Here is a 23,763-nt window from a genome sequence, read left to right as displayed (position 1 = left end):
ATCTGAGAAAGTGGGCTTTATGGATATATAGAGAGAGAGAGACCTTTCTACCTGTCTCATTAGATACTAAATATGCAGTATGAATACGATGAAGGAAACAATGGCTGCTCATAAGGTGCATATAATAGCATGCATATGGGTTTCCGCCAATAAGGTACATGTAATAGGTATACTTATAATATTCTGCATGACGATGCAGATGTCGTCTATCGTCGTCATGATGTAATGTCCATCGAGAGAGTATAAATAGAGAGACTTCGGCGCTATACAAGTTCATTATTTTGTTACCTAATATGGCCATAGTAGTGTAAGAAAATCATATATTTCTACCTATCGCAGCAGTCTAAACCTGCAGTAGGTAATATGGTCCTATGTATATTAGGCGGTTATAATTTGGGGTGAAAATTGCATACCAGTTGATGGGAATTTCTCGCCTATTTCGAGACGAATTTATCCGCAGACTTGCACTCTCATATAAACATGGGACCAAGGCGGTACATCACACACCTGTAAATGAGTGATGAAGAAGAAAAGGTAGAAAACTCGTACGTAGGCAGAAGATACGACGACGACCTAATAAATAATCCGAACAGATACCCCCATTTACCGACCATTTATCCAATCGAATCGTCCTCGTCGTCGGCCAAAAAGGGCTATTGAAATCTTTGAAAAACTCGAGTGAAAACCCGTTATTCGATACGCATTCTTTTTGTGCTTGTGGTGGCGCTGGATGGTGATAAGCGAATAAAATCCAATAGCTCTATTGTATGTATATGGTACACACACATCGGAGATATTATACACACCGCGATCATGATGATGCTGATGATGATGAGGGCGAGAGAGGCCAGAGGAACAGAGACGAGCCCAGAGAAAGAATACCTCTCTCATGGTAGAGTACCATACACTTTCAACAGGTTATAAAAACAGGTAGATGAATGGCGAGTAAGGCGCCAGAAGTATTAGTGTTCACACCGTGATCCCTGTCGCGACTTGACCAAACGACCTTGTTCATTATTTACTTTAAACACCTGTCTTTTAATGGTTTTCAAGATCGGTAGTTTAGTTTGTGAGGCCGCGCAACGCGCAATGCTCGTTCGCGTTTCTTAGAAAGTCCTACGGTCTACGGTGGCCTGTGCTCGTTCAATATTCCGAATATTTTCCGACTCCTTGTACCCCCCGCCGCCATCTCAAGTACTCTACATCGTTTACATATTTTAACGCCACCGACAACACCGACAACGCCGGGTTTTTTAAACTAGATTTTCTTTTCATTTTTTTTTTCACCAAGTCGTTCTTTAAAGACTTCTTAAAGAGTATTAAAAAGATCATAAAAATTGGTACATAACCGGTGCTGCAACACGATGCACGATATGGTAGTCGATATTTCCTTCCAACTTACGTAAGTTCAGATTACTGGGCCAAGTTTTTCTACCTCCCTTCACCCCACCCCCTCAGCTTGGATTCCCTCCTCCCGATTTGAAAACTCTCGAGTCGTAAATTTTTTCCACGTCGATAGCACCACTGACAACACAAGGTGGACTTTTTTCCAAGAAAGGGTAAAAGATTGGGGAAAAAAGAAGGAAAAAAGTTTGAATATATTAAATTTTTCGTCCCCTGCTCCTTGCGTTCATCCGACGTGTATATGGAAAGACGATCTAGGTACGAATTTAATTTTCTCGTAGCCGGTGCGTATACCTAGTTATATTAAGGGTTAACAACGTACACCTGCACAGATTGAATTAGAAATTAGGATTTTGGGTCGCGCGGCTCGTAAGAGGTACTCGGACTCTCAAGTGACGGCTCGGCTGCGGTATTTATACCTTTAACCACCTGTCGTGAGAGGGTATAAAAAATAAGCACCCTGTATACCACTTTCCTCCATTCTCGGGGTAGTTATATTGCTGGGTCGTTGATTAAAAAGCAAATGATAACGCCAACGGATAACCATCCCCTGCTCCCTAGCTCGTTTCTCCCCCCCCCCCCCCCCGCATTACACCGCACTCGACTCGAGATACACATTGCTTTTCAGCGTGCTGTACACATGGATAGAGATAGAGAGGATCAGGTGCTCGGATGTTTTTCAATATTTCTCCTCGGCTTGGTTTCGTTTTTCCATCTGGGTATTACCACAAAAATGCGATTTCCAATGTCCTGTAAAGGACAAGGAACCACGACGACGACGATTTTGTACCCTACCCTTTGCCCCTCTCGTCTACGCCGTTGTCTTTGCCTGTGTATACCGTATAGTATGTTTCTCTCTGTCTGGCATATGTACCTACGTTCGTATATTACGTACAAATTCCATATATGGTAAATGGGGTAAATCGTTTATATCGTCTTTGTGTACGTATAAGTGACTAAACCTATTTGGAAATCTTTCCCAAGTGTTCGAGGTTGCGGATCATTTCGCCTCGTAATGATGCTATATCCCATTGTCGAGGGGGTTCCTCTTTTTTTTCACCGCTGAGGGTTTTTTTTCACATTACGAGTGGTGGTTCCTTATTTTTTTTTCACTTTGGGTTTGAAAGATTCTTGTATGTATTCGGTTAGTTTAACGTCTTATTTAACGGTTTATTAGGTATTTAAAAACGTCGTATAATTTTTAATTGACTTATTTTACGGTCTGTTTTGAAAAATCTGCTTTGATTTCATATTATTGGTGTTGGTTTCAGTCACCTTTTTCTCTTTTGAAAACACATCCCTCCATGCTGAATTTAGCTTACATCGATTGGTCACGTTGCGTTGGTGGTGTTGACTTTCGATTTTTTATGCTCTCGAAAAAATGTTATTTTATTTTATGGGACAGTTTTATTTTTTGATTTTTTTTATGGCTTTTTAATGATTTTGTCTTAGTTTGTCCAGATGTGACATTTTTGACTCTTTTGCTTGAAGTAGTGGTGTTTGATTTTTGTTTCAAAATCAAAACCGCATAATCGTTTTTTTTTGCTCCAAAGTTCGTTATTTTTTCATTTTCTTGTAATTTATTACGACTTTGCGACTACTCTAATTTTATCATGCGGGTCGAAAAATCTGATCCGGTGACCCTCCCCCCCCCCCGCTCACCCTCTCTATTTAAATTATAATTTCAACTATTCGTGCGTTTTTCATATCAAGAGAAATTTATTCGAGCAGACTGAAAAATTCCGGAGGTTATAGAAAAACATGAATATTTCTCAAGAAAAGGGAAAGATTTTCATCTTGATTACCAAAAAAACTCCATTTTCTTTCGTAATTACCAAAATTTCTTTTTTTAAAAAGAGCCCGGGTTAAGACCCATTTTTTGCCATAATTACCAAAATTTCTTTTTTCAAAAAAAGTCCGGGTTTAAGACCCATTTTTGCCATAATTACCCAAATTTCTTTTTTCAAAAAAAGTCCAGATTTTTTGTCGAGATTTTCAGATTTTTTTTTCAAATAAATTGTCAAAAAACTTCCCATTTTTTGCAAAAATGTTCAAGAATGATTGCTTTTTGCTAACATTTTAAAAGTCTCGCGTTTAGCAAAACTGCTGAGAAATCTCACTTTTCACTTTTTTCTCAAAAGTTGAGCTTTTTTGACAAAAATTGCCAAAATGTTCCACTTTTTACCAAAAAGTTGCACAATAGCTCAACTTTTTTTGACAAAAATTGTTAAGAGAATAATACTATCTATGATTTTTAAAAGTCGTGCTTTTTGTAAAAAATGGTCTAAATGTATCGCATTTTGCGAATTTATGGCAAAAATTCCCAGTTTTTAGAAAAATTGTCAAAAAGTTCAGCTTTTTTACCAACAATTTTGTAAAAGTCTGCCATTGGCTGAAAGTTATATGGTCGAAGTGTCGTTTTTTGCAAAAGAATATTCTGAAAAGTCTCACTCATTTCCAAAAATTGTCCCAATGTGTCGTTTTTTTTTTGGCCAGAAATTGCAAAATTCTCATTTTGTTGCTCAAATTGCCAAAAAAAATCGTTTGAGAAAAGTTGCAAAAAAGTATCACTTTTTTGGCACCTAAAAAAAAATTTTAAAAACTGCTAAAATTGTACAAATTTCTATCGATGTTTAATTTTTTTTCTGCATTCAAAATGTCTTTCCCACGTTTTGTTACTTTTTTGGTTAGGTACTCTGTGGTTACTTTTTCAAGCTTTTTGGGTTGAAGTTTTTTTTTTTTTTTGATAAAAAAATGAGTAGACCTACGAGCTTTCTTATTTTTTGCAGGAATTGCTAAAAAGTTCTACTCTTTCACCAAAATTTCCAAAAACTCCTAAAAAAACCCTTATTTTTTGTTTTAATTGCCATAAAAGTCCTGTATTTTGTCAGAATTGTCAGTGAAAAGCACTGTTTCTTTCCAAAATTGTTGAAAAGTCATTTTTTGCCATTATCTAGGTTTTACTAATTTTGTCTCAAATTTTTGGGTTTTTGACAATTGTTACAAAAGTCTTGCTTTTTCTGCCGGAATTGGCAGAAACCCCAGTTTTTCGCTAAAATCATCGGAAAAGTTCGGTTTTTGGACAAAATCGACAAAATTTACTTCTTTTTTTGCCAAAATAAAATTGCAAATAAAGGTCCATTTTTTGTATTTCATTTTTTTTTCATTTTTCCGAGTTTTTTTTTAGGAATAGAAAAAAGTTTGGTTTGAATAATATTGACCTTTCTAGCATCTCAAAACGAAATTTTTTTTGAGAAACTGTCCTGCCAAAAGTACTGTTTTTGACCTCATTTTTCAAGTGTGCTTATACCTGCCTGGAGGAGCATTTTCCATCCCAGAAGTATTTCAAAATGTGATCATTTGGAAGACGATAGGAGTCAATTATCACGTGGACTGAAGAAAAAATGTAATTGGAATTTTCAAAAATCTAGTGTAACAATGTAAAATCAATTTTATTCAAACGATACCTGCGTTGTTCTGTTACAGTTTGCAAAAAAGTGGGGGGGGGAGGTCGATTATGAGTTTGAAAAATAGATACATAATAACGAGTAACATATCGTTTGTTAGGTTTTTGGTAGTGCTAAGTCCAATTTTGAACTTAGTTTATTGATCTGGCCCTTCCAACCTCCACCACATGTTGTACCCAAATTTGATCCGAAAATGAAAACAAGCCATCAGCTATTCGCTGATTGCAAGAGAGTTTTTGCATTTACCTTTTGCTTATTGGGTGATCTAAATTCTAATGCTGTATGCTTTTGAATAGTTCTTCAACAAATCTTGATGTATGATCAATATAATCTCACCTCAGACATAGACGAAATATCGTAATTTATTTTATTTTGAAAAATTATTAATTTTTCTGAATTTACCGTTTCAATTCTTGTATAGATACTTAGAAAGATGCCCGATTTTTATAAAATTAAATTCAAAATAATCTTTGGAATTTTGCTACACGAAATATCGTTATATTTTATTTTGGAAAATTACAATCTTCACATGATCTTCACCAATTCGATTTGTTTTTCGTTGTTGAAAAAAAAATGAAAGATAAACAACAACAATAATATTTTAAACTTGATTCGAAATTCAGATAAAAACATAAACGTAGCCAATTATTTATGCATATTGCTTAGCATTTTAATAATTAAAATGCTACGACGACGACGACGACGTTGACGACGATGACGATGACGATGACGACGTTGACGACTGTGAAAAAGTGGTTACAATAGAGTTTTTTCGCGCTCCGCGCAAAAACTCTAAAAAATAATAATATCGTATGACGTATCGTTTGTTAGGTTCTTTGAGGTGCTGAGTCCGAATATCGACTTAATTTTTTGATTAGACCCTCCCTTCCCCCTATTTGACCAAAAAGTGGGAAAAATGGATACGATTTTCAAGCTTTCGGCGTCTTCAATTTTGACCAGCTTTTTTTCAGTCATTCTGGAGCCTTTAACATAATTTTACAGACAAAAAAAAATTGAACAGATTTATTCCCATCTCTCACACTGAGCTATTCTACGACGAAAATGATGACGTATTTGAAGTAAGGTTGTGTGGATGTCGTGACTGCGCAGGGGACCACATGAATCTTGAAATGAGCGATAAATCTGTCCGCATAGACAAAAACAACCCTTTTCTCTCGGTCTTCTCGCGGGCTGGCTGTGCATGGCGTGTATCCTTTTGTATACGAGTACATATAACGGTTTGACGAAAATTTCCGCATATTTACGTATAAAAATATAGGAGAAGGACGACGTGTTATAGAATGTAGACGTAATAACCACCTAACCCCTAAATAAAAACGAAGTCATATTTTACGTAAAGAAGATACGAGGTGTAGACTGGTGGGGAATTGGGTAAGGAGAAAAAAAAAGCCCTTATATTCTCAAAAACATATGCGTGTGTGTGTGTGGGAATGGGAACCTAAAGCGCGCACACCTGTTCGACATATCTTTCTCTAATAAACCTCGTATTTTTCTTAAAAGGCAACGTCGAACAACTCGGCGGCGTCTATGGTACGCTCACACTCATACTCTCGCACGCAGCAGAGAGTTAAAGATACACGTTTAAAATAAAAATATAAGATAAAAAAAAAAATAAGAAATACAAGCATGAGAATGTAGAAAGATCGAAGGTTATGCGTTCTCGCGTATATACTATAGTTGTTGTCTATATGTATATGTGGCATCAAACCTCAACAGCATTCTTAATACCGCCAACATCTCTAGACAACGTTAAGTTGATGTCCGCCGATTAAGTTATTTATGACCATAAACAGCTGGTTTCTGGATGTGCTCGGGATCGGAATCGAGTTCTATTCGGGATTTTTACAAAGACTCGTAACGCGCATCTGGTGAATGTTTTTGCTGGCGTTCGACGATCTCTGCTGGTCTCTGGCTGCAGTGTCGAGATGCTGAGAATTATTACGTTTACCCTGTCTGTGTACCATAGGTATAAATTTCCTGCTTAATGAGAGGTAATTTTTCCACTTCAACGAGGCTCGTCGATCTAATGGCAGCAAATTCGGATGAAAATTTTTCTATACTGTTATCGAAGAGATTGTCGCGTTTTTTAGGGGTCGATGAGACGTGCTACAGGATGCAAGAAGAGTATACGATAAAGGGTAGAAATACCGATAGGATGATGGCGATGGCGCCTTGGCTTTCACGTTCGACATATCGTACACTGATCTTGTATACGTATCGAAGACGAGAAAAAGAGTGAGAAGAGTGAGAAAGAAGACTTATACGTGTAACTTATACGAGATGACAGTTTTACGCGCGTTATGTCATTCGTTTCGGTGTGGAATGTGTGAAGATTAGATTAAGAGATAATGTCGCTTACGTGTGTTTCTATATGCGAGGTACTTATACGTACCTCGCCTCGCCCTGCCTTGCCTACATATTTGTATCGAGTTAAACAGACGTTTAAAGCACGTAATTTTTTCTCGCCTAATGTGACATGTGACGCTAAACGCGATCCCGCGCTTCGTTTCGTAATTATTGCCAATTTATGTAAATATTTTGGTACAATTTACGACGATCGATGGGCTTTGAGCTCGGGGTTTTTATACTCAGTCTTCACCCATGAGTTCTTCGGGTATTTATCTGGGATTACATTCTTTCTCGATGATCGAGATCGCAGGTCGCAGGTGGGATGTTCGAATACGGATCTTGGTACCGGTGAGGCGAAGAGGTGACGAGTTCTATTACATATTAGGTGGGATTTTCTTCGCTGTGATCGAGTCTCTGTAAGACTATGACGTCGTGTCGCGTCATTTTTTATGCTTTTAGGCGATTCGAAGAGATATTGTTTTAGAAAAATGGGGTCAATGTAAACATGATGAGTACATCATCGGTGTCTCGAAGAGATGGTATTTTCATCCGGATTTCATTCGTGGTTGGGATTTTTCCGATATTTTTCTCGGAAATGAGTTCTTTTGATATTTTATTTCAAGGGTGTTACGTTTGAAAATAAACGCGAAATTTTGTATGGAATATGCTACAAAAATGCAGGCAGAAAGCGAAATTTTTTTCAAGGTTAAATATTTGGAAGGAGAGGGAGAGTGGGGTAATAAAATTGTCAGAGTTACAACATTTTATCAATTCTTTCGTCAATTTTTTTGTATAAAACCTCTTCTTTAATCAGTTTTTGACTTCTCTTTACTATTTTTTTTTCTCATTTGAATTTTTTTGCATTTTCGTTTTATTCATTATTGCTGAAAAAATTATGCCCCCTCGTGTGTCTTCATTCTCTGCTACTTCGATTGCTTCTAAATATCCTCTTTTCCATAACTTTGAATATTTTTCAGTCATTTTCAAGAAATAGATCAACTCTTTCGAGTTGAAATTTCCATTTTTTTTTTTTTTTTGCCAAGTTAGTCAGTTTCTCATCATTTTATTGATTTTTTCCTCACGTTTGATACAAAATAAAGTTTTTTTTCGAGATATACATACATTGATGGGAAGGGGGAAAGGTTATTGAGGTAAAAATTTGCAATTGAGTCAATTATTATTGCCATTTTTTTTCAACAGGTCAACAGGGTTCAATTTTGTTTGTCTGAATGATTCTTCTTCCCCCCCCCCCTCTCCAGTTCAATTGAAGCATACGTTTCCAAACTTCAGTGAGTCCATTTTCAAAGGTTCTGAGGTTGCAACGCCATCTAGCATACAGTTGCTGCCCAAAATGGTTGATTTTTTGTTACTTATGTCGTACCCAAGGGTCTTGGCTACCACATATCAAAAAATCAGCCAATTTGGACCATTTCTACTTTTCCAAATTGTATGTACTAAGTACCATGAATTTCTTATCAATATTTTTTTGGACTTAGTGTGGTTTGGAAACGTATGCTTCAATTATATTTTTTTGGGAAAAAATTGGAATTTTTTTGTTTATTTTTCAAATTGAATATTTTTGAAGAACCAGAAGAGTATAGAATTGTCTAGTATTCGTTTTGGGCTTCACTAATTTGAAAAAATCCTTGATTAGAAACAATGTAACAATTTCCAATACTTCCATGCCTTTTGTAAAAAAATCTCATCACCATTTTCAAATTTTTAAAAATTTTGAATTTTCACCGATTTTTTCGATTTGTTTTTTTATAAGAAGATGAGATGAAAAAACAGCCAGATATGATTAAAAGCATAACGACTCAATCAAACGAGCCTCTTTATCCCAGAATTTCATTGTTTTACGTTTTTAATTTTTTCAGTTTTTGAAAGTTTATCCAGTCCATATTCTGGAGTGTTTTGATGGGGGGGGGGGGGGGGAGAAATAATGAAAAAATGTCACCAGAAATCGTCTCGTAAACTGTTCAAAAGTCTTTTTATAATCCTACGAGTCTTGATTCTAAGTACAATTTTGAAAAAATTTCACTACAAAAATCTAAATTTACCAAATTCTGAAAACCTTCTATTTTAGGAAATGGAAAAATCACTAAAATTTTCGAAAATTCCCATGACTTTGCTTCACTTTGGTAGAAGCATATTTTCCACCCCCCCCCCCCCCTCAAAAAATTGAAATATCCGATGGTATTCAGAAAACGAAAAATTGATAAATTGAAGTGTAAAATTCTGCCCCCTCTTCCTCCAGCCTAAAAAAAACTACGAAGTGTTGAAGAAACATCCTTTTAAAAGACCTGCTGAAGTCCTGGTTTTCTATTTAGAAATTTTATTAGACACCTTGATTCTGAAATTTATCGATTTTTTTCAACTTTGATCAACTTTTTCGATCAGAGAAGAGAAGGTTGATCCAAGAAAGTTTTTTTTCTTTGCAGTCTCCTTCTTTTTATTTTTCCATTTGCCTTTTTCAATTTTTCTCTACAATGATCCATTTGAGAAAAAATTGAAATGTTTTTTGGAAGGTGTAAAGTCGATTTTGAAGAGTAAATAGGAAGAAGAGGGGAAGGAGGGGAAGAGGAGGTTGAAAACATCGACGGTTGTTATTTAGAATTTATTATTGACCATTTCCCCATGATCCAGCTGGAAAAGTGGAGATGCCCTTTTGCATTCTACAGCTTTCATTTTTTTTTTTTACATAAATTGACAATTTTTTTCCTCATGCCCAGTTTCTGACTATGTTTTCCTTCATTTTTTTTCAATTTTGATATTTTTCAAAATTGAATAGGCCTATAAACATTTAATGTTTAAAAATGAATTTTCTTTGTTAAAAACTGAAAAATTGCTCCATCTTTTGAGTCTATGAAATTATTAGTATTTTTCTTCAGAGTTCAGCTTGTGAGAATTTGAGTAATAAAGATGATGAATTGAGGAAAGAGGGGGGGTGGAGGGTGATACAAAATGATGACTTGTTTTCTTAGATACCTAGTTCCTGTGTTTTCAAATATTTTTTTATGAAATTGAAAAAGACTTTATAGAAGTACATGTTACTATATTTTCATTTTTTATTTATACTGATTTTTGTCGAATCGAAAGAACGAGAGATTTCAAATCTCCCTCAAGGAAAAATCATTCCTCGTTGACGAGAAATATTTTGCTCCGTATTACAGTCTAGTCAATTTTGCAACGAGATCGAACACGTCACATACTCGGAAGCTAATTCCATAAGCTGGAAATTACGGATAATAAAAGTGAGTCATAGACTATACGATACGCTTCTCCGGTGCTCCCATAGATAGAGGGTGAGGGTGGAAAAGCGTATCCGAAGTAATTTTCTCGTCGAAAACGAACATCTGTCGATGCAACTTACGAGAGTATTACGCTTACATGATGTGGTATTAGCGCTATTGAGAGTCCGACGGTTACTTCGAATAAGTAGATATGTAGTATAAGGGAACTTCCCAGCAATGAGAGAAAGAGAGAAGTACAAGATTTCCCAAAGGATCGTTTTTCCACATAGTTATATTTCGATTATCGAAGAGACGACCTACGCCTTCGAATTCTTCGAGTTGGTAATTCGAGACTGGGTGTTTGAAATCGATTCTTTGGGATGCGGATGAGAAGAACAGAACGTGTGGAAATGACCATCACGTGATAATTTTTCATCATTTTTAACGACCTTATACATAGTTTCTTTGTTAAGAGAGTGAAGGCAATAAGGGACTGGGGGGCTGGGAAAGTTTTCGGACACTTTTAAACAATCATTAACGCTTTGTCAGTACTTTTAGGGCGAAAAGTTTATCGTACAGAGTGTCACGAGTCACCATTCACCAACTGCGAATATAGTCCTAGTTTTTACTCAATTTTAGCTCTATTATGTTTTAATGTAGCAAAAGCTGTAGGTAGGCTTTCTATAGATTGTGTAAATGAAAATCATATTTGTTTTTCGAAAAGTTTCTCTTGTTGCCTGTGTATCGTTTTCGGAAACATACCATATTCATGCTTAGAATATTCATCGTCGTCGGGTTTAATTTACTCGAAAAGAAACAAAAATAAAAAGGAGGCGAAGGAGAAAAAGGCAGAACTAGAAAAGGCTCGATAATATTTTCCAAGCACGTTCGCTACGCGAGTAGATGCGAAACTAATTTCGTTCTTATATATTTTTATCTTGAAAATATGATGTAGTTTTGAAAAACTTTCTTATTAACTTATTCTCCCAAGTCTGAAGCTGGACTATATGATATGATAATTTATTGCTGGTAGTTTTTAGGCGCCATATTTTCCCGTACAATCGATGTAATAATTTTTATAGCAATTTTAATGTTTTTTGTTCCAATTTTTGATTTCAGTTTGAATTTTCGAGGAATTATCGGAGAATTTTTGTAGCTGAGACGATTTTAAGCAGAGGTCTTCGATTTTCAGAGGGTAAGTCGCGAATTAAAATTCTAAAATAATTGAAATAATTTTTTAACTATCGTAAACTCACCTAACGAGGTCCTCAATTCGTTTTCTTCGGTTTTTATATAATGTGTAACTTGCTGCATTTTGTGGTTGTTGATAACATATCACTTCAACTCAAAATTAATTTTCAAAAATTCACCGAATTTTGTGAAAAATGAAAAAATTCTCGTAAAATACGTTTCAATAAAATATTAATAATCAATTCGTCAAAAATTAAAATACGAAAACTTTACACATTCTAGGGGCAAATAACCCTTTTGAAAATAAAAATGAAAATTCACGTATTAACGATCGTAAAAAATATTGAAAAATTAAACACGTCAAACACACAACCAATTTTGTGTACGGTCTGTAGTGATACTGACGCTTGAAGCGAAACGTAGACTGGTATATCAGTAGTTTGATATTTGTAACCGATGATAAGGCAACCACGGTGGGAAGATGAAGGAAGCTGTGCGAGCGGAGAGCAGGGAACGTTTTGAGTGGTGACTGGAGAGACGAGCGGTGTTGGCGGCTTAGTGGCGGTACACCCTTTTACCCACCCAAGCACAGTGAAAACAGATGTGCCAACCAGAATATAGATTACACTTAACCGCCCTAAGCACATTATTCTTAGGTCCCGATCACACGTGTGTACAATATTTAGTTTTCAAAACACCTTCCCCGCCCCCGAATTACAATAACGTGTTAACCAAATAGGCCGAGATGGGAATCCGATGTCGATGTACCCGCGATACGCTCGCTTTAAATGCCCAAGCACCGTGAAAACCTATTGACTTTTAAGGTTCGAGTGGAATTTTCAATACCTACGAGAAAGTGTGTTTGATTCGAGTGGCTCGACGATGAGATATGATGGGAAATTTTTCGTTTCGAGTGAATTTTTTTGAGTAGGGGGCGGGGGGATTTACGAAGGGTGGTTTCTTGGTTCTTTCGAGGAGGTATCTCGAGTGGTCACTTTTTGGATAATTTTGTCTTTTTTTTTGACGACCAGTTTCTCTTCATCTTTATTTTCCTAAAAAGTTGATTTTTTTGCACTTTCGTTGAACTTGAATCTAACGAGATATTGTGTGGATTTTTTCATTATTGGATTTCCCCCCGGGGGGGGGGTCTCCTAATACTTGGTTATATTTTAGACGATGCAATGGGTTTCGAAATTGGGTCAATTTTCAATTCTTTTCAAAATTTAATTTAATTCATAGCTATGGAATTGTGTCAAAATGATAAAAAAATATGAGTTACAAATAAGAATTTGAAATTTGAATTCCCCTTTCCTCAAAACAGGTAAATTTTTTCAGCCAATGTTCTCTTTAGAGTTTAAGCATTTTTAAAGACAAATTGTTTATTTGATCTTCGGAACAAAATGTGTCATTTTCCAATTTGTTTTTCTCATTGGGGGGGGGGGGTGGTTCTAGGGTTCTAAATATAGAATTTCAAAGAAGAATGCAATTTACCAGTTCATCTTAATCATGAATTGCAATATTTTTCACAAAAAAATTTCTCTTTAAAAAAAAACACTTGTAGGTAGTGAAATTTTTCTTATCTCCCACAATAGAACTACCGTCAGGTGGGGTGACTTTGATTTCGCGGGGTGACTTTGATAGCGCTCATTTTTCTGCACGTTTTGATCTGTAGAGCCAGTAAAACGTCGAATTACTTTTTTTTTTCGAGCGAAGTGGTTACACTGATGTTGAATTGATACGATAACAGTGTTGAGTTGGTAAATAATTATTTTCGTCCCTGCTTTTAATCGAGTTTTTTAAAAGTGGTAATTTTTCAAGATTTTTCATCACTCAACAAAAGTTGATGTTATAGTATTTTCAGATATGTAATAGAACATCGGCTGATAGTCTATCGTAAAGCTACACTCCTTGGGAAATATCTCCAAAAATTTCGAGTTTCTAGGTTGAGGTGCCTCCGATCCTTGGCCCATTGTTCTCAGTGGGGATGTTATCGATTTTTCATTTTTTAGGCTAAAAATTTAGGTTTTGAGACTAAAGTGAAAAACAATGCCATTTTCGGATTCAGTGTGAAATTTCATCCCATTTTGATAGGTCGCAAAGGTATTTTATTAAGTATCTAAAAATTTTGTTAAAAAACTGAATTTTATAAAAAATTGAGGAAATACAGGGGCTTTTATCGCTTTTTCAATAATGTGATGACTTCCTGTGGGCCAAAATGGATGAAATTTTGTATGGTAGGTCTAAAGGTGATGAGAAATCATTTTTTGAAAAAAAAAGTACCCCTATCAAAGTGACCCCATCTTGTGGGTGACTTTGATACGGCCTTTGAGGGCAATTTTGAGGCACAAAAAAAAACAAAACAAAAACAAAAAGGTCATTTGGTGCGTTTTGATGTTCTTTACACACTGAGTGGTGCAATTTTTTCGAAAACATCTTTCTACACCGCACAGAGCAGAAAACATTTTTTTTTTATCAAAGTGACCCCGCTTGACGGTACAGTAAAAGCTCATTATATAACGCTTTCAGTTATAACGTTGATTTTGTTATACCTAATGCTGATTTCCTCTGGTCCCCAGACAACCCCATTTAATTAAACCAATGTAAAATTAATAGCGATATAAAGCTAAAGCTAATGAGCGATTATAAATAGCGTTCTAACACTCTACAATTCAGGAAAAATCACATTTTTTCATAATTTTGACAATAAAAAACCAATTTTCCGCAACTAAACTGCTTACTTTCATGTAAAATATTTTCATTTCCTGAAAATTTTGGCTACAACTACAGTTTTTTTTGCAATTTTTGCAGTTTTGATTTTTAAAAAAGTACAAAAAAATGTTTAATGCAAAATTTTGCCAAGAATCTGTCTTAACTTTCAACAGTTTCAGTTGATACAAATACTATCAACTAACAATACTGGCAACTCCATTTAAAATACATTGAGCGTTTTTGTCACAATAATAGGGAGATCTGAATCAAAAATGCTCTGACTGGTTGGTTCATAACTGGTTTGAATCTCACACATCTGCAAGATTAGAGCCCAATTCCAAAATGTACTTAATGCAAAGAAACAAAAAAATACGTTTTTTGATGGAATTCTGTAGTTCAGATCATTACACACAAATGATTGAAAAATGACATTAAAACGTTGATTTGCCAAAAACAAAAATTTTGGATAAAGCACATTTTGGAATTGAGCTCTTCACTGATGCTTGTGGTAAAATTAGTTTCACTCCAGGCCACTAGGAGGATAAAACATCATTTTTTGATGGAGTTGTCAGTATTGTTAGTTGATAGTATTTTGTTGATACAAACACGTAAAATTATTTTCAATTTTGTCCAAAAAAAAGGTAAGATTTTTTGATAATGATAACTTTATCACACTTTAATAGAAGCTTAATTACAATTCTTATAAAAAGGCGGGTAAGTATCTTCAGTTTTTTCAAAAGAGTGGAGTTCTAGATTTTTTGTCATAATCTTGAAAAGAAAACTAAAAAGTAAAATTTTTCAACATTTTGGTACCTAACTGATTACTTTTTTGGAAAATTTGGAACAAAAAAGCAAGGCTTTCTGAAAATTTTGACCCCAGAAAACACTATTGCAAAACTGGCTCATTTATATTATTATAGCAGACCTCAAAATCAGTAAAATTTCAGTTTTATTGTATTTCCAACTAGAACAGTTGTTGAAATTCAAAATAAAGTTCACATTTCCACTTCTTTTATTACACTCTTTTTGCTTTAAAATGAGAATTTGCGGTATTATGTTCATTAGTGTTAAAACAAGACTTTTGCTTGTAACGCATTTTGGCTTATAACACTCTTTTTTTGGTCCATTGAAAAGTGTTATAACGAGCTTTTACTGTAAGTATCATGTTTTTATTATTCATTTTAATAATATTTTTTCATCAATACTTAATTATTCATATAAAATGTTTGCTTTTGGCTGTAATCAAGTCTGAGAAAAAAAATGAAAAGCAACTAACATAAAGTGAAAAGCGAGAACCCTTGTGCAATCAGTGAATAGCTGATGGCTTCTTTTTTCAAATACTTGGAAGATTTAATTTTTCTGAAAGCTTTAGTGATATTTTTTAAAGAAAAAAAAATGATTGTTCACAACATTAACAAAAGTGAATGAATAGCTCAAGTACGTACTTTTTCATTTTTAAAAAGCAAAAACCCTTTTGCAATCAGCGAATAGCTACTGGCTTCTTTTTTCAAGTACTTATGTAGGTTTAATTTTTCTGAAAGCTTACAATTAGTGATATTTTTTAAAGAAAAAAAAAAAGAACGTTTGTTCACAACATCAACAAAAGTAAATAAATTACTCAAGTACTTACTTTTTAAATATTTTTTCAAATGGCTACTCTTCCTCTTCAGCACCACTATCACAGAGCTCTGTTTTTGGCCTAAACGGTCAAATTTCACATTATTAAAATTACTTAAAAGTGTTGTTTTTTGACCAAAAATTATCACCTTAGGTATTGCAAAAACTTCTAAAAAATCTTAATTCTTTAGAAATTACTTTTAAGTTTTATGCTAAAAATTTTAGAAAAGATTCATTGTTAGCCAAAAATTGCAAAAAGTTTTACCCTTTGTCAAAATTGCCCAAAATTCTCTTTATTCACCAAAAATTGTTATAACTTCTTATTTGAAAGCTCTAGTAAGTAAAATTTTGTTGAAAACTCTGTGTACCCCAAAGTATAACAGTTGAACATTTTTTTTTGAAACTTCAAATTGGTGATACATGCTCAAAAAAATTAAAACCTTAAGAATATATTGTGTATTTTACTGGTTTAGACCTTCATAGTTTAATGTTTTTGAAAAAATTGAAATTTTGAACAATGTTTGTTGAAAGACACAAACAATTCTCAAGCATTAAAAGAATACCATAATGAATGATTGCATCTTAGTCATAGATCTTCTTACTCTTAGATGTGGTGTGAAAATTATTTTTGAATTTTTTATTAACTTCTACCTAAGTTTATGATTTCCATTTTTTGAAAATTTCCTGAAAATTTTGGGCTTCTGCATTGAAATTAAATCATGTTGGGAAACTACTAAAATTGGAAAAAAAAATCAAAAAATCCTATTTATCTAAAAGAAAAAATTCTTTTGTATCAGAATGTTTCTAAATGATTTCTTTTTTGTGGAATCGCCTTTGCCAGTCCTCTAAACTACATCCTCAGACAATGTAGGTTCCTTGCTATGCAGGCTACCACACCCACACCCCTTTCTGTCCATCATATTTAGAAACCTAATAATCAAAGTCTGTGAAAGTTTTTTGAAAATTGTTTACTTCTGGTCAGAATCATTCTAAATGACTCTCTTTTCTTGAAAACTTTCCATGGTTCTACAAAATGATCTTAGTACCCCTCAAGGTGTCCAACAGTCCTGCAATTGTGTTAAAATAAAAGGTTCGGACACCTCTTAACCTATAGTTTATTGTTTCACAATTATAATCAACTTAACAGCTAAACATTGCCTCATAAAATATTAAATCTGCTGATGATGCACAGTTTGTGACAAATATGAGTCACCTAAACTTCATTTCTTTCACAAAAAATATGTTTTTCAGATCTGCTTTATTCCCATAAAAATCGCATCATTTTTTTAATTTTGTGGCCTTCACATTTATTCATTATTGCCAACTTTCACTTTTGTAGAATTTTTCAAATTTGTCCAAGAATAAAATTAGCAATCATTGTTAATAATATGGCCATACAATAGTTTTTCATTTTGACCAAAATTTACTTCTGTAAACATACTTGATTGACATTTCAAAATTTTGAGCACCTCCTTCTACAAAATTAGCTTATTGACAGGAATTTGAAAAACCTTGATATCTAGCTTATTGATAACCACCTTAATTGTGATGACCTTGTTAGGTACCTCTATAGTAATTTCCATGAAAATCACTTCGGAAAGTTCCTCTTGAATTTTTATGAAATCTTCCCACTGCTTCTTTCTACCACCTCTACCTGGTTTGTGATGTCTGATATCTATTTCTACGAATTTTAATAGGTACATTGAATATTGGGTTGATTCACCAACTTTTTAAATCAATTAAATACTTAATCATGCTTATCTGGCAAAATGCACATTAAAAACTCAATTTAATTTTTCATAACACATCACTTCCAGCATTGTTCATCTCTAAAATTTTTCTTTCACACACCTTAAAAAATTCCTTTGGATCATCATTTTTATTCAATTTCAAAGCTTGCATTTATTTTTTAATTAAAAGTTAATTGAACTCAAGGTTACTTTATGTACTGTACTTACAAACTAAATGATCCATCACATGCTTAGAATTCTCAGACAGTGATATCATCAGATGACACAGCAATTGCAAGGGAATAGGTACATTATATAATTTGTTTTACTGTCATTCACCCTAAGTTGTTGCTGTTGGTTTGCATTATAGTTTCCAGCACTTCCTAGAATTTTTTATACTTTACTAAATACATGAAACTTTGTCTCTATTGATCATATTCACTTCTTTAGTAAATTTTTCAATCACAACATCTTTATGTTTTCGTAATTTTCACACATTTTTCTTTCAATTAGGTATTATAAGAGGGAACAATACAAAAAATCAGCCTTATACTCAAACATAATTGTCAAAAAAATCAAAAGCCATACTTATACTGAAACAAAATTATCAAAAAAATTGAAATCCAACTTTTTAAAATTTACTCTACACATTTTTATACACTCGAGAAAACTAACACTACCACTACCATGCTGAAATAAAAGGTTCAGACACTTATTAACCCATGGTTTATTATTCCACAATCAACTTAACAGCTAAAAATAGGCTTATAAAATAATAATTGTACCTAAGCTGTACACAGTTTGTGACAAATATGTGTCACCTAAACTAAAAACCTAAAATATGTAGATGAAAATTACTTCCAACAAGTTGTCCCACATTTTTTCAATCAGTCTTTAAATTTTCAATTCATTTCCCTTTTTTGTGGAATTTTGAAAAAAAGATGGTTTTTCCTACCTGACTAATGAAAAAAAATTGGGTAGAAGTAGTCTTTAATAGATGGAAAATGACAAAAATTTTCCAAATAGAATTTTTTGAAATGTCATGCCTCACCTCACTTTTTAAAGTAATTTTTGATGTAGGTATTAATTTGCATTTCTTGAAAAACAATTTGAAAAATTGCAATGGTAAAAATATCATCAATCTCCTCCCCTCTTCAAAAAAAATATTGGAATACCTCATAGCACCTGAAAAAAGAAAAATGTAAAATGTTGACCCACTCCCCCCCCCCAAACAGTTGTGAAGTGTTTGCAGAATTCCTTATCAATGAAAAATTGATATAAAAGGGAGGCATTTTCGACCTCCCACCAAAAAAATCTGAGAAAGGCCAAAGACATTGAAAAAGTGAAAACTTGGTGTGTAAATATTGAATAAAAAAAGAAGGGATGTGTTTGAGAAATGTCCTGTCAAAAGTCTTGCAAATGTCCTGCTTTTTCATTTTGAAATTTTGTGAGACCCCTTGTTACTTCTTTGCAAAAAATCCTAGACAAGTCTCTTTTTTTTCAAAAACTGTCTGTCTCTTGTTTTTTGCTAGAAATTGCTGAAAGGTCTCCCTTTTTTGCTGCAAAATATCAAAAAGTCTCATTTTTTACAGAAGAGCAGCAAAATAGTCTCACTTTTTGACTAAATAAAAATGACAAAGTCTTGTTTTTTCACCGAAATTTTCAAAGTGGCGATAGTGTTTCAAATTGGTATTATTTAGAATGTTATTTTATTGGGTAAGTGTTTTTTTTGAGTAGGTTTTAAGGAAAACTGTCATTTTTTAAAAATAATTTTCTTTTTTGAAATTTGATGGGGGGGGGCAGAATTCAATGGTGAGGTAAAAGAAGCAAATCATTATAACTTTGTCACTCTTGAAAAATTTTAACCTACATTAATGGGTTACATATGGACTTTTGAAATCTTTTTTCAAATTTTGTAAAATTTTGGGCGCAATATTTTAAGATGGGGTCAAAAAAATTATGCAAAAAAATATTTGTACCTAATATTTCAAAAATTATAAGTACCAATCTCCTTTATAATGTACATTAGTAGGTATGTGTTGCTAAGTAGGTACTAGGTACCTAGAATCACTAATGAGTTAAAATCTTTCTTCGCTCATCCCCTCGCTCTATCTATTGCTTTCCACTCGACATACTATAAGGCATAAAGTCGAATTTGCGCGGGTGTTAAATATATATACGTACAATTTGTTTACGTATAGTAATCGTGTGTGTAGTATAATGGGGTGTTCCTTAATCTCATTTACAATACAAGCTCGAACAAACACCATTCAACAAATTGTACCCTTCAACCCTAATTCCTTATAATTTGCTTTACCATTGCCGAAGGCTGAAGCCGAAGGTATCTGAACTACGAATACAGGGTGTTTTGACATCGCAGCATAAATATAAATGAGATGGAATATTTTTTCCTCTTTCCGTTTCCATTTTTCATTCGATAATTTGACTCGGCATTATTCGCGAATAATAATGAAAAATCAAAGATTACGAATATAGATACACGTGTTTTTACAATTTTTAATTAATTCGCTCATCGCTCGTGTTGTTCGTCGTGTGTACGAAATGATGATGCAGGTATGTGTAAAAAAAAAAAAAAAAAAAAAAAAATGCAAAGTACATACATGCTAAGATGCACGTACTCGGTGCTCATGTGGCCTAATCGAATGATAGTTTAATTGCGATGTGAAAGAATACAATGGTTGCGAAGTAGGTGTGATTAACAAAATGGCCGAATTTACTTTCAGAAATTTTTTAATCGAATCGATGTGTTGGAAAATGGAAATGCAACTTGTTTTTTTTTGAAAATGGCATTAATTTTGTGTTCATTTTTGAAAGTTGAAGTCGAGAAGTCGAAATTGAATTTTTCCTGGCTTTATAGTTGCTATTATTTTGAAAAAAGTTTTTTTTTTTAGTGAAAATGATATGAATACTGCAAGTCAATCAGTGACGTTGCCAATGGGAAGGGGAGCTACTGGGGCGATTTCTTCCCTTGCAAATCATGGTTTTCAGGAAATTACCATTTTCGATTTCTCAAGTCTAAAAATTTGATTTTGTCGTCTCCTTTGAAGAATCCTGCGTCTACGTCACTCAACCTAACCATGACGAAGTGAAGCTCATATCAGATTATTTCATTTTATCGAAAATCAGCTAAAGCTTATCTATTGGTTTTCGAGAACGATGAGTTATTTTCCATAAGTTGAAAAATTTTCCAAATTCTTCTTCGCAATCGTTATTTGAGAAATTCTTAGGAGTGTGTGAAATACGTTCCATGAATCAATAATAGACAATCAAGATTAAACGTATCGTACGTTTTCTCACGATCAATGTCCATTTACTGTCGGTTTTTGACGGGAAATTCGACTAAAAAATCACACATGTCTTAGGTTGCAATTTTCACGTGCATCGCCATCGTGTGTCTTCTTCTCCTCGTGCACGTAGGTGTTCAAAACAATAATAAAAATTTTCATTCATTTTTCCTGTTGAATCATCGAGTTGTGTTGTACCAGTTTTCGCAAATTTAGCGAAAACAATGATCATGATGAACAAAATATATATATTTTTGTGCGATGGCCAGTGAACTATCTACGTATTGCGTTTTACGTTAATTTGCATTTTGCAAATGTGCATTTGTTTTTGTGATACGCAATATTCAGATTATGGCTACTCGGTGTTTTATTCGGAAAACTCGAGGATGTATCGAATTAGTGATTTATTTTTGGCGAAGTCTAACAAAATTATAGGTCGATCTTTTTCATGTGATATTAAAACAATATAAATAATAAAAATAAATGAAAAAAATTATAGGATTAGGTCCCTGAATCGTTTTCCCTCGGTTAGATTTTTGAAAATTATTGGGTTCAAAAATTGTGAATTTCAATGCATTACATGAATGTTTTTCGTTTTGTATTTTATTTCACTGTCAGCTTCTCGTTTTTGAGGCAAATTTCATAGGTATATCCAGATGAAGAGGGGGGGGGGATTATTCCTCATCAACTTGATCAAAAAAATGTTTACCTCAAATATTTCGATTTAGCTCAATTTATTTGTGTGTACCTACAAAATCAAATCATCCAACAATGAAAAAAAGTCCACTTTTAGTTTGTTCTCAGTCTCCTGAAGAGAGGAACGATGAGCTTTGTACATTTCAGCGATGTATGATATAGGCTCAACGTTCCCTGCGAATATATTTCGAACGATCATACTCGGATCAAAAAGTTCAAAGTTGGTGTTTTTTTAAAACTTTGAACTTTAGAAATTCAACTCAAACTAGGCCATAGAAGCTGTGATTTGAAATTCTGAAAAAAACTGCTCTCAGGTATACGTGGTGATAATTGACTTTTCATGTCGATTTGAAAATTGTCAAGTATAATATTATTGTATTTTTAAAAATGGGTATTTTCAACGGAAAGGGAACATCTCTTCCCCCTAATTTGTGGTGGAAATGGGGAAAAAAATTGTAGAACATGTTTTTAACGGTGCTGAATACGAATATGACCCTATGTTTCATTCGACTCATCTCGCCCTCCCCCCTCCTTCCTCCAAACCCCTTCATCAGAATGATAATCTGAGAATGTCGGTGATCAAATTTTCAACATTTTCACAACATTTTGCGAAACGAAAACTAAAATTTACAAAAATTTGAGATGACGAGATAGTCCAGTCATTTTAGCAACATTTTTAGTCGAACCTCGAAAAAATTAGGGGCAAGCTGAATTTCACATTATTTGTTCAGATTAGTCTCTAAAACAACCCATCAAAAGTTGCACCCCCCAACACCCCCGCAAGAGGTCATTAACCTTTTCCGATACAGGTTTTTCGGCCGTATCGCCAAAATGAAGGGTCCGAGAGGAAAAATGTTCGAAAAAAATTGTTCTGCGCTAAATTTCCTATCAGCATGACAAGTCCAGCTTTTCCCAAAATGGTGATTTCACCCTTACTGAGGAGGGGGTAAAGTTGTCAATTTTATGAAAATTGTTTTAAAAAATGAAAATCGGCAATTTAAAACGTGAACTCGGTTCACGGTAGACTCAAAAATATTTTGACCAGAGTTGCACACTGCAACTTGTCTGCTACCCCCGCAAAAGGTCATTAACCTTTGTCAATCTACGTTTTTCGGCTATGTCGCCGAAATGAAGGGTCGGAGGGAAAAAAGTGATTGAACTCAAATTATTCTGCGTCAAATTTCCTATAAGAATGACCAGTTCAGTTGAAATATATTTTTCGATTTTTGGTGAATTTTCTAAAATCAAAAGGCCAAAAATGAGAAAAAAAATCAAAATTTTACCAAATGGAGCTATAAAGCTGACATTTTGGACATACCTTATTTTCGACCTGGCAAATCGATTGGAAACAATTTCAACCAGTTTTGAGCAGTTCTGGAGCCTCCTGAACATTTTTGAAACTTGAAATTTCCACAAACTTTCATCTAACGAAGTTGGAATGCGGAAATTCACGCTGCAATCCAATTTAAACACGCTATTAAGTCAACTGCTGGTGGGTTTGAGTAATTTTGAATCCTCCAGCGACTTTTGGGAAATGACCGGAGCCTCCGGCAGATATTTCAATGCTCAAAATTTCCATAAAATTTCACCAAACAGAGACAGCTTATTTTTGACATTATTCTGAGGTGATCGCAGACAGTTTCAATCCGTTTTAGAGTCTACAGGAGATTTTTAGAAACTTCTGTTTTTCAAAAAATGCCACAAAATCTATTTCTTTTTATGAAATTTTTGCAGAAATTACACGTTTCAAAAATTTACTGGAGGCTCCAGTAATTTCCAAAAAGTTGCTGGATGCTCCGAAACGACTTGAAATGTACTTACAGTCGACTCCCTAGCGTATTGAAATTAGTTTACAGAATACATTTTAGCTTTCTAACTGTTTTTAATGAAATTTTATAGAAATTTCGAGCATTGAAATATCTGCCGGAGGCTCTGGTAATTTCCAAAAAGTCGCTGGAGGTTTCAAAACGTCTTGAAATCTACCGGTAGTCAACTTCATAGCATACTGAAATTAGTTTATAGTTTGCTTTCCAACTGCCTT

At 34.0% G+C, this 23,763-nt stretch overlaps 1 protein-coding gene and 1 long non-coding RNA gene across 5 annotated transcripts in view; one reads left to right on the top strand and one right to left on the bottom strand.

Annotated features, from left to right (window-relative positions):
* The window catches only part of net, a 40,054-nt gene extending 27,962 nt beyond the window's left edge, over nt 1-12,092 (bottom strand). Inside the window, exon 1 of the mRNA XM_065353912.1 lies at nt 11,731-12,092. Within this exon, the coding sequence (XP_065209984.1) occupies nt 11,731-11,788 (58 nt within the window). The 5' untranslated portion in view covers nt 11,789-12,092. The remainder of the gene's footprint in view (nt 1-11,730) is intronic.
* The window catches only part of LOC135838330 (uncharacterized), a 161,248-nt gene that overhangs the window by 25,689 nt on the left and 111,796 nt on the right, over nt 1-23,763 (top strand). For 3 of the 4 annotated variants that reach the window (XR_010557385.1, XR_010557383.1, XR_010557382.1), the window contains one exon: nt 11,594-11,669. The exons of the other annotated variant lie outside the window; for it this stretch is intronic. This is a non-coding gene — a long non-coding RNA (uncharacterized LOC135838330). The remainder of the gene's footprint in view (nt 1-11,593; nt 11,670-23,763) is intronic. 4 annotated transcript variants of the gene reach the window in all.

Source organism: Planococcus citri, chromosome 3, assembly GCF_950023065.1.
Source record: "Planococcus citri chromosome 3, ihPlaCitr1.1, whole genome shotgun sequence".
In the NCBI taxonomy this organism is placed as follows: Eukaryota; Metazoa; Arthropoda; class Insecta; order Hemiptera; family Pseudococcidae; genus Planococcus; species Planococcus citri.
This window is presented reverse-complemented; position numbering and strand designations above follow the sequence as displayed.